Source organism: Rhinatrema bivittatum, chromosome 18 (assembly GCF_901001135.1).
Source record: "Rhinatrema bivittatum chromosome 18, aRhiBiv1.1, whole genome shotgun sequence".
NCBI classification, from domain to species: Eukaryota; Metazoa; Chordata; class Amphibia; order Gymnophiona; family Rhinatrematidae; genus Rhinatrema; species Rhinatrema bivittatum.
The window spans coordinates 59,334,675-59,351,503 of NC_042632.1; the positions used below are offsets into that span (position 1 = coordinate 59,334,675).

The following is a 16,829-nucleotide window of genomic DNA, read 5'->3' on the forward strand; positions in this document are numbered from 1 at the left end:
CCCGGCGCGCACACATGAACGTGCTGATTTTATAACATGCGAGCACGCGACACATCCTCTCTCCTCCCCAACCCCTAATTCCTACCTTTTTTTGGTTTTTTTCACGGGCCCGACCTGAAGTAAGTTGCGTGCGCCGGCAGCCGGGGCAGTGATCAATGCTGCTGTCCCGGCCTGCCCCTTGGAAGAGGCCTGGCTCTTGTGCGCGTAATGGGGGTTACATGAGCGGCCGGGCCCCTTCTAAAATGTGCACAGCGTGCACAAGGCCCGGCCGCACACGTAACCCCCATTTTCCCCGTGCGCACCTTTTAAAAAATGGACCCGTATGTCTATCACTCAACAAACCAGTTTCTAGTCCAGTCCAGCACCTTGAGTCAACCCCCCAGCTCTTCAGGTTGATAATAAACCTTTTATGTGGACAATATCAAAAGCTATGGTAATAATCCAAGTAAATCACATCTAGCTCATGCCCTTGATCTAATTCTCTAGTCACTCAATGATCCATTTGACATAATCTGCCTCTGGTAAAAGCTTGTTGTCTTGACGTACATCTAGCTCTTGTTGTCTTGACGTACATCTAGCTCTTCTTGTCTTGACGTACATCTAGCTCTTCTTGTCTTGACGTACAATCTAGCTCTTGTTGTCTTGACGTACATCTAGCTCTTCTTGTCTTGACGTACATCTAGCTCTTGTTGTCTTGACGTAATCTAGCTCATGGCCCTTGATCTAATTCTCTAGTCACTCAATTGATCCATTTGACATAATCTGCCTCTGGGTAAAAAGCTTGTTGTCTTGACGTACATCCCACTGGATTATTGATAATTCACTATCATTTCCTTCAGCCGAGCTTTTATTAATTTGCCCACCAGTGAGATAAGACTAAACTGGTCTTCTATTTTCCAACCTCCCCTCTTTTTTACCATTTTTATGTGAAAAGGATTACACCCACCCTTCTCCAGTCCATTCTCCTTAAATCTATTGAGCAGGTAAATCAGCAGAGCCACTCGAGCCTCTCTGAGGATCCCTTAGCATCCTAGGATGCATCCACAAGACTCCTCTCCTAAACCCCCTACTATTGACAGAATGATTTTCCTAAGGCCTGCCCCCGATAATTCAAAAGTGCCTTCTGCCCTTTTACTGAACAAATGTTTCTGCCCTTCCCGGATTCACAGTGACGCAGTGAGAAGCAGAGCATTGCAACTAGGAATGCAATCAAAACACAGATCATCCGACTAAATCAAAGCAGGGAAAACCCCCGGGCGGGATACAGATCAGCGCCTGATCTGCCCCCTACAGGAGTGCAGGAACCCTCCCACCTCAAGTTAGAATGTCATTCCTATTCCACGCAAGGAAAGAGACAACAATAATTAAAAGCTACAACTCAAATGAAAAAGCAGGCAAGTAGAACATGAAATGGTTTATATTTTGGTATCAAGGTTCAGAAGAGGGGATCATCCTGTGCATTTATTATTTCCAGAGATAATGTTCATAAAAATAAAATTGGCCCAAATGTAGAAGAATGGATAAGTTTGACTGGAGAGAGATCCCTTGCCCTGCTAAGGAAGGTGGCAAAGGGTCAGAGGGCACTCAGGCAGGGGCTCCTCAAAGCTTCTTACTGGGCCTCAGAGGCCTGGGGCTTTTTATTGCCTTCATAAACTATCCAGGCCTCAGCTAGTGAAGGAAAACAAGGCTTATTTCATTTTAATTAACTGCAATACCGTATCAATTAATCAATAAACCATTACGTTTGTATAGCACACCAAACATCTGAAAGTGCTTTACAATTAAAAGTCGATAAAATGAAAATTAAAGGTGGTAAAAATAAAACTCAGGGAAAGCCAATTTAAACAGGTTATTCCTAAAGCTGGAGGTGTGAAACAAGATAACAGCAAACTGCATGAGGAGAATGCGTCAGTCACTGCAGCTGGGACCTCCCTGGGCACAGCTGTCCTCATACAGCTGGGGGCCCTTTCCAGCTATGGAAACGCAGGGGACCCTGGTAACCGCTCCAGACCTGAATGTGTCCCCCAAAAGCTGAAGGTAACCATTGCTCCAGGACACAATTATTTCTTGGGGATACTTATGGAAAACAGAGGCAAAAGTTTTCAAGAACCTCATGAAGGCAAAACTCTGCAGCTCCTCGGGAGCCCCTGTAGCAGAGGAAAGCATTAGGAACAGAGTCCCAAAATAAAAATGAACTCCCTTTATGGCTGTGACCAATGGTCCCTCCCACCTCACCCCCAGTAGAACTTGGGTCACTGTGGAGGGTGTAGAGCAGCTCCAGCTCACATCCCCCAACATGGTCTCACTGGCTCCGGCCACAGCCTTCAGACCTCCTATTTCTGCAAACAGAAATCATTTACAATAGCACCAGGCAAAGGAAAAAATCCCAAAAGCCATGTCCTGCTGACGGGGAGCCTGTCGGTCTTCACTGTGCTTCTCCTTTGGGGAGCTGGTCTGAAATAAGATGTAGAAACCATCACTCATATTCACAATAGAGGGGGCAGCAAAGACCGTCACCTCTCCAGATGAGGCATTTCCCCTATCCTGTCCCTATAGCTCCACTTCTGCCTCTGCTGGAAGGGAGCTGTCACTCTGTCTCACCTCCAGAGCTGCCCTTTGTCCCATATAAGGAGGAGCTGTCTCACTTCTTTGTACCCTCAGAGCTCCCTTGCCTCACCCTGCCCCCCCCCCCCCCCATGCCCTGTCTCTCTTCCTCCTCACTTGTCCCACACTGGCAATTGCCAGGTTCTCGTGGCCTGGATTGGCCACTGTTGGAAACAGGATGCTGGGCTTGATGGACCCTTGGTCTGAACCAGCATGGCAATTTCTTATGTTCTGGCAAAAGGTTGTCTTCCTTTGTTTCCGCCCCAGAGCGCCCCCTCTATCCGATATACAGGCCGATGCAATAAAGTTCATGTAAAAAACGTGCATCCAGACTGGGCTCCCATTTATTAACGTGCGAATATCCACTTCTCCTGGGTGCCCGATGCAATATGTAAATGAGCTGCTGTACTAAAACGGACGCGCCAGGGATAAATTGTGTGTCCCTAGCATGTCCTTGGCATCGGGTGCCAGGAGACATAGCTGTGTGCGAGTTAGGAAATAGACACTCAATTTACGAGTGTCTGTTTTATCCTGTGGCAGTGAATTTACTGGCACAATATAAGCACACAATATTCACGGCCTGGAGCATCAGGGGAGTATGACGTGTGTCTCCATATGCTGGAGCATCGGGGGGAGTAGGACGTGTGTCTCCATATGCTGGAGCATCGGGGGGAAGTAGGACGTGTGTCTCCATGGGCTGGAGCATCGGGGGAAGTAGGACGTGTGTCTCCATATGCTGGAGCATCGGGGGAAGTAGGACGTGTGTCTCCATATCCTGGAGCATCAGGAGTATGAGGTGTATCTCCATATGCTGGAGCATCAGGAGTATGAGGTGTGTCTCCATATGTTGGAGCATCGGCGGAGTATGACGTGTGTCTCCATAGGCTGGAGCATCGGGGGGAGTAGGAGGTGTGTCTCCATATGCTGGAGCATCGGGGGGAGTAGGACTTGTGTCTCCATATGCTGGAGCATCGGGGGGAGTAGGACGTGTGTTTCCATATGCTGGAGCATCGGGGGGAGTAGGACGTGTGTCTCCATATGCTGGAGCATCGGGGGGAGTAGGACGTGTGTCTCCATATGCTGGAGCATCGGGGGGAGTAGGACGTGTGTCTCCATATGCTGGAGCATCGGGGGGAGTAGGATGTGTGTCTCCCATATCCTGGAGCATCGGGGGGAGTAGGACGTGTGTCTCCATATCCTGGAGCATCGGGGGGAATAGGATATGTTTCCATATGCTGGAGCATGTAATCAACTTCTAAACTGAACCATCAATGAAAAGATTTGACTTAACTAATTAAGTACAAATGTTATGTAATGTGTGTCTCAGCTGAATGTAACGAGGTCAATATTCAAAGCGGGTTCAGTGCTATTTAGCTGGATAAGCACCCTATGTACAGCGGCTGCCGTTTAGCCTGGAGAAGTCCCTTATATGCCTAAAATATATGCACAAAAAAGTGAGCATGCATTGAGCAGACTGGGGGCAGAGCGAGTTAGAAATATAACGTATATGCCTTACTACTGATATTCGGAGTTAGGCATAGAAGTGTTCGTCTAACTTTAGATGGCCCATAGAGCAGGTCTAAGCTTAGCTGGGTAGACTTATCCGGTGAAGTGTATATATATGTGTATATTCGGCAGCTTCGCCGTGCTACTGAATATTCGTCGTAACTTAGTTGGCTAAGTTATATCCAGCTAAGTTACTTAAATGTCCAGCTTTGAATATTGATCTCAACATGTGTAATTGCTGTTGGCCATCAGATGTATGCCAACTGTGCAACTTTATGTCTCAGCGATGACCAATTCCTTTCCAACCTCAGATGTTGCATGGAAGAGAGAGTTAGCCAGTTAAAATGGAATAAGCTAAATTTCAATCTAGCAAACACCAAGATCTTAAGGGTGGTGCAAAAAGAAAGGCTTAATCAAAGAAATGTCTCTGAAGCTTGAGGAGACAACACTAAGCACTAGTGATACAGGTCATAGTTTGGGGGTATTATCTGAGGTGAAATTACCCCTAGGTTTGCAAACTGCCTTTGTGTTTAGGAGGCTCTTTTTCCATTTAAAACAGGGATGTGAATCATTTTTTGACGATTTAAAATATCGTCCGATATATTTTAAATCGTCAAAAATCGTTAGGGCCACGATACAATACCAATTCCCCCGATTTATCGTCAAAAAATCGTAAATTGGGGGAAGGGGGAGAGCAAGAAAACCGGCACACTAAAACACCCTAAAACCCACCCCCGACCCTTTAAATTAAATCCCCCACCCTCCCGAACCCCCCCAAATGCCTTAAATTACCTGGGGGTCCGTAGCGGCGGTCCGTACCTTAAATTACCTCCGTAGCCTTAAATTACCTGGGGGTCCGTAGTGGCGGTCCGTAGCTAAATCGGGGGAAGGGGGAGAGCAGGAAAAACCGGCACACTAAATCGTGTAGTCTTCAGCCGGCGCCATTTTGCAAAATGGCCGCCGCAAAATGGCGGCGGCCATAGACCAACACGATTCGATGCAGGAGGTCGTTCCGGACCCCCGCTGGACTTTTGGCAAGTCTTGTGGGGGTCAGGAGGCCCCCCCAAGCTGGCCAAAAGTTCCTGGGGGTCCAGCGGGGGTCCGGGAGCGATCTCCTGCCGCGAATCGTTTTCCGTACGGAAAATGGCGCCGGCAGGAGATCGACTGCAGGAGGTCGTTCAGTGAGGGTTCCGGACCCCGGTTTTCCTGCTCTCCCCCTTCCCCCGATTTAGCTACGGACCGCCGCTACGGAACCCCCAGGTAATTTAAGGCTACGGAGGTAATTTAAGGCTACGGAGGTAATTTAAGCTACGGACCGCCGCTACGGACCCCCAGATAATTTAAGGAATTTGGGGGGTTCGGGAGGGGGGGGGATTTAATTTAAAGGGTCGGGGTGGGTTTTAGGGTGTTTTAGTGTGCCGCTGGACCCCCAGGTAATTTAAGGCATTTGGGGGGGGTTCGGGAGGGTGGGGGATTTAATTTAAGGGTCGGGGGTGGGTTTTAGGGGGTTTTAGTGTGCCGGTTCACGATTTTAACGATTTTTAACGATACTCTAAACACCCCAAACGGCGACGATACGATTCCCTCCCCCTCCCAGCCGAAATCGATCGTTAAGACGATCGAGGACACGATTCACATCTCTAAAAACAGCTACAATAAATCTCACCTCTTTTGGAATATGCCACATACCACAAGGGAGAGAGCCAGAAGAAGCGAGAAACATACCCTGCAGGCTCTCTTTGAGATAAGAGGTGAACCATTTCAATACTACACCACTTATGCCCATTGCCCTCAACTGGTCACCCAATAATTATGTCTGATGGTGTCAAAGACAGATGTAAAAAGATCATCATGTCACCTCCCCATCTATAGCTATCCTGATACAACTCATCCAACAATGAAACCAACAGCATCTTCTCTGCTATAATATTCATGAAAGCTGAACTGTGTGCAACATCTTTTATGTTTGTCTCTGTATGCTGTGAGTAATGTGTTTGTGCTTTAGTCAGTGCAGATCTGTAGCCTGCTTTCCGCTTTGATAAGGATAAATTCCACCTTTGAGTGCAGTAACAGGAGGCCGAGCGCATTCAGGAAGTGATGAATGGAGGCAGAGAATGGAGCAGTAAAACGTCCCCCTCTCTCTCTCTCGCTCTGTTGCAGGGGTTGGCACTTCCTCACCTGGGTAATATTGAAGTTGATGTGAAAGCTCTGCCTATCCCCTTCTACCTGCCAGATCCAGATCTTACATGCCAGCTGTGCGGTGCTGAGATTGAAGCGTTGGAGGGGAAAGGTGCAGTGCACGTGCTGCTGGTCTCCATTCCAGATGTGATAGAAGGGGATCTCCTGGGGTGGAAAGGGAGCAGGTGGGGGAAGCAGAAGGACACAGGAGACAGAGAGAACAAGAATAAAGAAGGGAGACAGAGGGAGGGAGGGAGAGAGGGAAAAGGAAAGTTAGATAAGAAAAGATGTGATCCCTCCCCAGATTCCAGGACTGAGGTGGCTAATAGAAAAGCCTCGGAGAAGTTGAGGGAGATGCATGGTTTAAGGTCTTGAATTTTTAATATATTATGGAGGCGGGCACATCACACAATCCAAACAATTAACCCTCCCTTACCTGCCAATAATCCCAAGCTTCCCCAGGTTGTGAACATCCTTCCATGAGGCACATTCTGCTTCTGATCAAGAGGCGTCAAGGGTTGGGTCCCAGGAGGATTCAGGGGTTTATACGCTTTTCAGTGGAAAAAAGTTCCAGAGTAGGGTTTCCCAAGCCTGTCCTTGAGACCCCCCAAACGCAGTCAAGGTTTCAAGATAACCATAATTAATATGCATGAAATCAATTTACATACATTGGAGCCCCAGTCTATACAAAAGTATCTCATGCATATTCATTGCGGATGTCCTGAAAGCCTACCTAGCTGTGTGGGGTCACAAAGGGCTTCCCAAATCTGCCCTTGTAGAACATGAGGTCATGATAGAAGGCCAAGGAGGGCAGCAGTAGTAACATTATAAAATATCTCCTCATGCAATGACATCCCAAGGATGCTGATAGAGGCAGAAGCAGAAACCACATTTAAAAGAGTATGGGACGCACAGGACGTGTGGTTTTATCCTTCATATGGGAATCCCAGCTAGGTTAAAGGAAAGGTGGTACTCATGGGAGGCCTGGGCTGATGGAGTAACAAGATCAAGAACAAAGTGTAAAGGTAGATGAGAAGACGATGGAAAGAAGAGACAAAAGTTACATTGCCAAGAAATGCAGGTGCAGGAGAAAATGTCCAGAATGGAGATGGATCCCGACTGAGGGTCAAGCAAGAAAGCTGTGCTTGATGGCAGAGGCGTGGTAGGACCAAGCCACCCCAAATGCATAAGTAATGTGCAGGAGGAGAAGATGGGAAGATGCAGAGGTCGGATCCTTAGCAGCATTCGAATAGAAAGGGAGAGAGGCCTTGTGCTTTTTATCTACCCTCAGGTTCTAGGCTTCTATTCTTCCCTTAGTTAAAATAAACATTTAAAAAGACAAGTTTTCAGGAATTAAACTAACATCACAAATCAAGGAATGACTCAATTTTTCAGTTTCCCCCTGTTTTGTCTCTGCTGTCACTGCCTTGGGGAGAAGACTCACATTACCTGGTAGCTAACCAGTAGTTTGCTCTTCCACAGGGAACTTGGCACGTCATGGAGAGAGAGCCGTAGGTTGTGGGAAGTGTCTTTAAAGTGCAGGATTCTGGGTTCCTCGATCAGCTGACCTCCCATCTGTGTCTCCAGCTGTATCACCTCCTGCAGGGACACATGCACAAGACAGTAAGGACCTCAATCTCCATCAAAGTGCAGGATAAGAGCAATGTGTGCACTCAAACGATTCCTTCCTGTTTTACAGGTGAATTTCCAAAGTTACATGGAGGCTGTGTGCATGTATTTACGTTATTTTGTAAATCTTCTCGCAGTATTGGGCGGAAATGTGAACATGGGTCTACGGGTATCTGGGGTGGGCTCATACGTACATGCACAAGCTGCTGTTTAGTGGTAGATAGTTTGCACACGTACATTACTGGCCTTGTACGCATCCTTTTACTCCTGAGTTGCGGACTTGTCTTTTAATTTTGCAGTTTTTTAGAGGGAAAACTGGGTGAATTCGTGGGGTTTCAGGGTGAAGTCCTAAAGGGTGAACTTCTGGGAGAACTGATGGAGGTTTTGTCAAACAGCTCAGTATTTTCAGAAGTGGGGTAAGTGCATGCTTCCATTTCATTATGTATGCATGTTACTTGTTTTTTTCCCCAAAGATGTGCTACTCACCCAGATTTCTCTGAAGATATCTCTGTAGATATTTGGGTAAGTAGTGAGTTTTCCATGAAGCATTCCTAAAGTTTTTGGATATACTTGATATTTGGTTAGCTTATCCGGATAACTCAGCCCTCCCTGAAATGTCCCTTTTTATCCGGCTGGAATTTAGCAGGATAGGGGCCGAATAGTCGGGTAAGTCATTTAGATGGATAACTATTACCTATTCTGTCTAAATGACTTTTGAATATGGACCTCTCTGTGTGATCCTGCATTACACACAGACAGAAATATTTTCGGAGCCGAAATGCAGGATATTTTATAAACTTTTCACCTTCTGCCAGAGTTTATAAATTACTGCCATAAATCTCCATGCATCCACTTATGCGTGCAAATGCTGTAGTGCAGACAGTTTCGTTAATGTAGAAATTAATGCAGAAAACTGGCAAAGAAGAGTTACAACCACAGAAAGAGAGCAAGAAAGATTAACATCAGTAATGATGAGGGCATTTCTGCAGAATAGGTCTTAGAATTAAACATTTAAAAGGTCATTTTCACACAATGTGGCAGTTTAATAAATATCAAAGCTGCAAAACGTATCCCCACTCTCTGAGCTTGCAGGTGCATAGATCCATTAGTGTTGGGGCTGAAAGGCACAGGCACAGGGTGCCGGAGGGCTTCCGAGCCTCTAGGGCTGCTCTAGCAGGAGCAGCAGATCCAACAGAAAGTAACTCCTTGCCCTTGGCCTCCTCACCTTTCAGATGACAAAACTCAGAATTTAAGAAGACGATGCTACGAGGATCCTTAGGTGCGATGAAGGCACTGTCTGCGGTACTGCAATAGGACGCAAGAATATGCAGAGCAGATGGGGCTTTTAACTGATGACATATTATGTTTCTATCAAAATGATCAGCTGTGCAAGGATTATTTTTAAAAAGAGCATCTTTAGTAAGACACCTCAGCCCCATAAGTGCTCCTGCACCATTCCCTGCACCGCCTCCTGCTGGGAGAGACTGAGATTGCAGGAGCTGTGCACTCCCCCACCCCTCCAGCCAATGCTCCTGCACCATTCCCTGCAACGCCTCCTGCTGGGAGAGACTGAGATTGCATGAGCTGTGAGCTCCCCCCCCCCCCCAGACAACACTCCTGCACCATTCCCTACAGCGCCTCCTGCTGGGAGAGACTGAGATTGCAGGAGCTCCCCCACCCCTCCAGCCAATGCTCCTGCACCATTCCCTGCAACGCCTCCTGCTGGGAGAGACAGCAATTGCAGGAGCTGTGAGCTCCCCCCCCCCCCCCAGACAACGCTCCTGCACCATTCCCTACAGCGCCTCCTGCTGGGAGAGACTGAGATTGCAGGAGCTGTGCACTCCCCCACCCCTCCAGCCAATGCTCCTGCACCATTCCCTGCAACGCCTCCTGCTGGGAGAGACTGAGATTGCATGAGCTGTGCGCTCCCCCACCCCTCCAGCCAATGCTCCTACACCATTCCCTACAGCGCCTCCTGCTGGGAGAGACTTAGATTGCAGGAGCTCCCCCACCCCTCCAGCCAATGCTCCTGCACCATTCCCTGCAACGCCTCCTGCTGGGAGAGGCTGAGATTGCATGAGCTGTGCGCTCCCCCACCCCTCCAGCCAACGCTCCTGCACCATTCCCGACAGCGCCTCCTGTGTTCAGTGCCTGCAGCGAGCTGGAACCTGATGTACCTTAAGGACATCCTGGGTGTCACTCAGACAGTAGACCCTGAGGTTGTATTCAAGCGATGAGCAAGATGATGGAGCAAAGAGAACCAGTTTTATTCTTTTGGCAGCAGAGATGCTGAGGGATTCGCCAACAAGTGCAAACCTGCCGAGCTGCTCTGTAAAGAGGAAGCAAGTTTTGGACTCCAGCCGGCAGTAATAGAGCTCGGAGGAGCTCTCCTCACCAAGAAGCAGCACATCCTGCAGCAAAGAACAAACACAGCTCAAAACACACATTTGCCGTACGATGCAGAACATACACAGTGGTATTTTCTGCCATTCACTGACCTGGTGCCTTTTTTTTTAGAAAATTACCAGAGAATGTGAATCTACCCCAGTGGATAGGAAGAGGTCATGCGTAGGTGTCTACCATCTCACCAAGGACTACCTTCCCAATAAGGTAACGTGAACTGCTGTGTAACTTTTACAGGTCCATTTTCAAAGGGTTTGAGAGTTAGGCACCTAAATTGGCACCTTTAAAAATGTATTATGACCGAATACATAAAATTTAGGTGCCAAAACGTGAGTGATTACAAGGACCGAGTTAGAGCAGAGAAAACCGCTGGGGGCTTGGTCCTGCTTTTCGGCACTGGGCACCTAACTTTGATACCTAAATCTGCTCTAAATTTACACTTCTAACTTTTCGATGCCTAAATGTAGGTGAATTTTCAGGTGAAATTGTAGGATTCCTCCTAAATTTGGACAGGAGCTGGGTGTGTTTTGAAACTCGAACCCCGATGTCTGTAATGTCTCACCTCCCACGTGCCCTCACACGACTGCTTCTTCAACTTGATGGTCCAGCTCTCCGTGCCGGGCTCCACACAGTGGTCCATGGAGAGAATAACCGGCCGGGTGAGCAGCACTCCTGGAGGCCCGCAGCTAATGATTGGACTCAGCAAGGTCTGGCAGCCAGCTAGAGGTAACCTCAAGTAGAGAAAGAGGAAGCCAGAGACAGGGAAAAGGTGTCAGAAGAAGGCAAAGCCTGCAGCTCTCTGCCTGCTTTCTTTCCTGCTCATTTCTGGGTTTCCTCCTCGCAGGCTCTCGTTCTTACGTTTGACTCCAGCAGCAGTGCTGGGAGGCTCTGTCATGCAGCCATCACCTTTTCTCTGACTTTACTCCTTATTCTTCACTCTTTGAGCCTTAGACCTTGCCACTCTCTTTAATTCCTATTTCCACTGAAGCAAAGTTAGACACAGAAAAAGAGGTCCCCTCCAGCTTGTTGGCTAAGCCTTTTTTTCTGTGTTTCCACTGAAGAAAGCCTCTTGTGCATTATTTATTTTGAGGAAGGATCAAGCAAGGCTCTGGCTGGAGAGGCAGGAGGAGAGCGCCTGGGGTAATTATCATGGACAACACCCAAATGAATTTCAGGAGAGGAGCTTCTCTCAGCAGCTTTATGAAACGCACACAGGAAGGGGACTCTCATTTAAAGAGCTAGGACATTGTGCAAAAGGTGGTGGTTTGCATTGTATGGGCTCCAGCAGGGGCGGGCATGCGTGTACCTCGTGTCCTGCTTCTGTAGCGTCAGATAGACCTCATAGATCTTCCCTCGTGGAATGGCATCCGGGGGAATGAGGAGACTGATCCCTGAGAAGCAAAGAAAGAAAGAAAGAGGTTGAAGAAGGCAAGCGATGGAAACCTCAGACGAGGAGGGGAGGCTGTGCAGAGCCTTGTTTTATCTGCACTACGCACTCTGATGGCGTGGCAGACCCTTACTTTTCTGCATTGCTAAGTTACCTCATTTTTAGCGTGTGTGTAAAGAAAATGTGAGCTGAAGATGAGCACAGATCTCATTACATCAGGGCCACTGTTTTTGGGTTACCCACCTCGCACAGACAAATTCAGGAAGGCCAGCGACCTCTGCTCACAAGAACATAAGAGGTGCCATGCTGGAGTCATAAGAAGTGTCAAGCCCAGCATCTTGTCTTCAACGCTGGCCAGTCCAGGTCTCATCCAGTACTTGGAAGATCCATCCCTCTTGCTCATTGCCGGTTCCTATCTGCAGGGGTGAGCAATTCTGGTCCTCAAGGGCCACAAACAGGTCTGAGTTTAGGAGAACCGTAATGAATATGCATAAAATAGATTTGCATACAACGCTGGCAGTGTACATGCAAATGTCTCTCATGCATATTTGTTAGGGATATTCTGAAAACCTGACTTGTTTGCTCACCCCTGGCCTAGCAGTTTGAACAATAGCTGAGAACCAGGAAAAGAAGGGTTCAAATCCCAGCGTTCCCACTGACATTCTCTGTGACCTTGGGCAACTCACTTTGTCTCCCACTGCCTCAGGTACCTACTCAGATTGTAAACTCTTTGGAGAAGGGATTTATTATACCTGAAAAAATGTGTAAACCAATCGGAAAGGAAGTTTAGAAATACAAATTATTATTATTATAGCTGATAATGGTTTCTGGGTTTTCCTTTTTTAAAACCCCACTATGTGCACCAGGCCTCATTTACAGGTTCAGAAGTGGCTTTCACATATGTAACTGCGGCTTCCCTGTGGACGTGCTACAATATCTGCCTTTGAATTGTCCACAGGATGTTTGCATGGAAGTGCATTCTATCTGAGTAAACGGCTTTTGAAAATTGCTGCAATGCTAGGTACATTTACGCTCATTACTCCTTGGAAAATTGCCTCCACTTTCTGCAGTTTGTGCTGGTTTTTAGTTTCATGGATTGTTATTTGACAGGGTACATAACCGTTCCCTGTTTACTCATGACTGCAGCTCCCTGGTCTCTAAAGGATCTGTAACGGCTCGAGGCCGGAAATGAGAAAAGCGTGCATGGGGGCAACTTGCTGGTGCGGCGGTTACTGCCCTTAGCAGAAGGCTTGGAGATTACTGCCCTTAACCAATAAGCCTCAATGCGTTTAATGCAACTGCAATGTTGTGCCCCAGATCGGAAGGGGGAAAAGGGGAATTGGATTCAGACAACAACCAAGAGGGTCTTGCCTTCTATGGTCTGGGCTACTGATTCGCAGACCTAAGGAAAAAAGCACAGGACTGCTACAGCCATTAAGCAAAGCACGTCAAGCAGCACTGTCTGAAGTTTCAAGCCAGCTCATCACCCAGCAAAAATGCTGCTAGCAGTAATTATTCATGGGGGATAACTGAAAGGAGCGGCAAAACATGGGAGTATCCTACACGAGTGGCAGCTGCTACCTAGGGAAGGTTGCTGGGCAGACTGGATGGACCATTTGGTACTTTTCTACCATTATTTCCATGTTTCTATGGTTTCCTGTGGCAGATTTTTCAAGATTCTGCAGCAATTATGCGGCAAATTTGCATAAAGATTCACGTCTTTTACTGTGCAAAAAAGTCCATTTTTTTCTGGAAAACCTTCCGTGTTGTTTAGTGCAGAAATCTCAGTTTGAAAACCTGTTTGAGGTCTTTGCATGTAAAAGTGTGCATGGAACCCAATTTTACGGGGCATTGCTAGTAGGAATGCCAGGAGGTGGAGTGGAGGGGAAAGGATTCCCGCAGACACTTCAGATTTTCACATGCACAAGGTTACAGCTGCTCACCGGGTTTACATGCAGAAATCTGCTTGGAAGACTCAGGCTGAAGTCTGAGGGTAAAAGGTCCTCTCAGTCTTTAGCACTGCACGAGCCACTGGAAATTACCCAAATATCCAAACTTCACAAATCTAATGTTTGCCAAGACATAAATAGTAAGTTACAAACTTTTAACTGTGAAGTCGAGCTTTTGTTTTGAATCAAAATGCCCTGCACCCATCCCTTTTCGGTTTTTTAGAGAAAGCCTTGTCATCTTTCCGAGAATCTGAAGCTTCTGCATGCTGAGCATCAGCAGAGTTTTATCACAGAGTTCACGGATATTACCGCCCTGCTGGTCAGCGATGAGGCAGGAGTGCAGCTGTGAGAATCTCCATCCAGAAAGGACACCCCCTCACCTAAGCTTACTAAACTCCGCACCACTAACGAAAGAGCCCTCTCCCTAGCAGGACCGATAATTTGGAATAAACTACCCACTTCCCTCCGCCAAGAAACCTGCCCAAAAATATTCAGGCAAAACCTGAAGACTTGGTTCTTTAGACACTCATACACCTAACATTCACACATTCACTAGCCCCCCCCCCCCTCCCTAACTCCTAACCTCCCTCCTCCCATCTCCCCCCCCCCACCCCTTTTTCCTTCCCACCCCCTAACCACCCCTTTCCACCTTGCCTAACAATTAGCTTTCTACTATGCTTCCCGGAAAGCAAATTTATCAAGACAGCTTACTGTAAATAAGAACATTTCTACTCACAAACGTGTATATATTCCTCGACAACCATTGTATATACAAATTTATACCTCCTACAAATGTTGATATCAATCATATCTAGCAGAATCTCCCTGCCCCTCTTCTGACTAACCACTATCATGTACCCCACTTAGTTAATTATTACTTGTATAACATCCATATTACTCGTATGTTATTGTTTTTGTTATTATTGTTATTTCTACTATTCCTATTATAATCATGTGACAAATGTAAAGCCTGTTGCTAAGTTCTGTTCTCTGTAAACCGATGAGATGTTCCCAACGTTCGTCGGTATATAAAAGATATTAAATAAATAAATAAATAAATATCAAAATCAGTTCTGGTTTGATTTAGAAAAAAAGAGATCTTTGAGGGATCAAACAGAGGGCGTCTGCTGTCCGTTCCAACCTTGTCCCCTCCCCTCCACCAGGACAGGAGGGAGTTAGGAAGCAGAGTCTCCACACTCCCCCCTCCCTCCTGTTCTCTGAAAATTGCACTGAAAGGGAGGGACTGAGACAGAAAGCCCTGCAGTCACTGCAGCTTCCTACAGATGATTGAATTAGCATTTGGAGAGCTTCAAGTTTGTTCATTGTGTGGCAGGCTGTAAATTATGTGGCAACTGCTAATCATGCGGTTTCTCTGGAGCCTGAAGGCAGTGCTCAAGATTTTAGAAACTTTTATCCAGCCGTCTCTTTTCCAAACAGAAGAGTCCTCACCTGTGTAGTATCTCATCATAGGGGAGCCATCCCATCCCCGTTATCATTTTTGTCACCCTCCTCTGCTCTGTTTTTCTTGAGATGGGACAGTGAGGACTGCAGTCGCCCTGTGGCTTGATTCAGAGGCATCGGGATATTTTCCATTCCTTTTTCAAATTCAGCTGTAGAGTGAGCAGACTGAGCAGCGCAAGGGTGGACAGAGGTAAATAATGGTGACCCCCCCCCGAGACCTATGTGGTTTAACTTATTCATTAATGAGCTGGAAAAAAGGAGAAATGAGTTAAGCGATCAAATTTGCCAATGACCCCAAAAATAGTCAAAGCTGTTAAAACAGCAGCAGATTGTAAGGAACTGCAGAAAGATCTTGTGAGACTATGAGACTGGGCAACTGAAGGGCGAATGAAATGTAATGCAGAAGAGAGCCAAGTGATGCACATAGGAAGGAGAATTGAAATCCTCAGCTCAGTGTGGGCCAGCAGTCAAAAGAGCAACTAGAAAGCTAGGAATGATCCAAAAAGGGATGGAAAATGTCAAGCTGCCTCTGTACTGAGCCCTAGTGCAACGATGACTGGATCTCAGCAGCCTCTCTGCTCTTGGACTCCTGCCCTGCTCATTGTTACATTTCTGGGAACCTAGAGCAATGTGGTTATCTCATACCTCTTACCTGTGTTGGGGATCATTAAGCGGCCCCCCAAGAAGTTAAATGTCCCATAGGCCATATTAGCTGCTCCCCTGGGCAGAGTCCTGAAGAAGCTATGTGTGGACAGCCGAGAAAAATCTGGTGCATCCGTGGCTGGTGAGCTGTGCTGCAGGGTGTGGCATCCACTTCCCAGTGGATTCAGGAGGTGCCCATTGGTCAGCTGGAACTTATTGGGGGCATCCTGGCGTGGGCACAAGGAGCCCTGGTAATTCATTGTAGTGCTACTGAGGTCTGGCTGTATAGTGAGCAGATGTGATTGATCTGTGGAGGCAGAAACAGGGACATTCACGTAAAATCTCACCTCCATTCTCCTCTCCTCCTCTCCTCTTCCCACTTTCCATATCCTCCCTTTCTCTTCTGCCCACCCCCTCTGGTTTTGCTTCCCATCTCCTCCCTCCAGCTGACATGCCACTGTAACATGCCACGTCCTGTCTGATGGGGAAATGCACCTGCTTTGGCTGGTTTCATGCTGACGGGCTGAAATCCTGCTGTCAGGATCGAAGAATCTGCCACATTGGAATCCAGGCCTTCCTTCCTCCGGCAATAGACCAGGACAACCACAAGCAAGAGAAGAAGCAGACAGACTGCCACGGCAATGAGTCCCACATACAAGGCCACGTCCTCAGGACCTGAGAGAGCTGGAGATGGAAAAGAAGAGGCAGACATCACATGCCTGCTGTATGCAGGTGATCTGGTCATTTTATCCCTCACCCCAAGTGGTCTCCAGGAGAACTGAAACCTGCTAGAGACCTACAAAACATCCCCAACACAAATTCACATTTCACCTAAGTAACTAGGACAAACGCTTACCCCAGCCAATGCATACGTGGGCCTAACCCGGAGAAGATTATTTTGCAGGCCTGTGGGTACAGACAAACTGATTTTCAAAGGAAAGTTCCCCTTGGAGTTTCCCTTAGAAATCCCGCAGCAGACAGTGCCACAGGGATTCCTTATCCTGCCTACTTTCCAGGTGCCACGGAGATTCCTTATCCTACCTACTTTCCAGGTGCCCCCAGGATTCCTT

The 16,829-nt window shown here is 47.4% G+C and overlaps 1 protein-coding gene across 1 annotated transcript in view; it reads right to left on the reverse strand.

Annotated features, from left to right (window-relative positions):
* The window catches only part of UNC5A (unc-5 netrin receptor A), a 138,137-nt gene that overhangs the window by 19,275 nt on the left and 102,033 nt on the right, over positions 1–16,829 (reverse strand). Inside the window, exons 7-13 of the mRNA XM_029583845.1 lie at positions 16,255–16,443; positions 15,770–16,066; positions 11,627–11,711; positions 10,883–11,051; positions 10,095–10,328; positions 7,738–7,887; positions 6,289–6,453 (exon numbers count right to left, since the gene is read on the reverse strand). Of these exons, the coding sequence (XP_029439705.1) occupies positions 6,289–6,453; positions 7,738–7,887; positions 10,095–10,328; positions 10,883–11,051; positions 11,627–11,711; positions 15,770–16,066; positions 16,255–16,443 (1,289 nt within the window). The remainder of the gene's footprint in view (positions 1–6,288; positions 6,454–7,737; positions 7,888–10,094; positions 10,329–10,882; positions 11,052–11,626; positions 11,712–15,769; positions 16,067–16,254; positions 16,444–16,829) is intronic.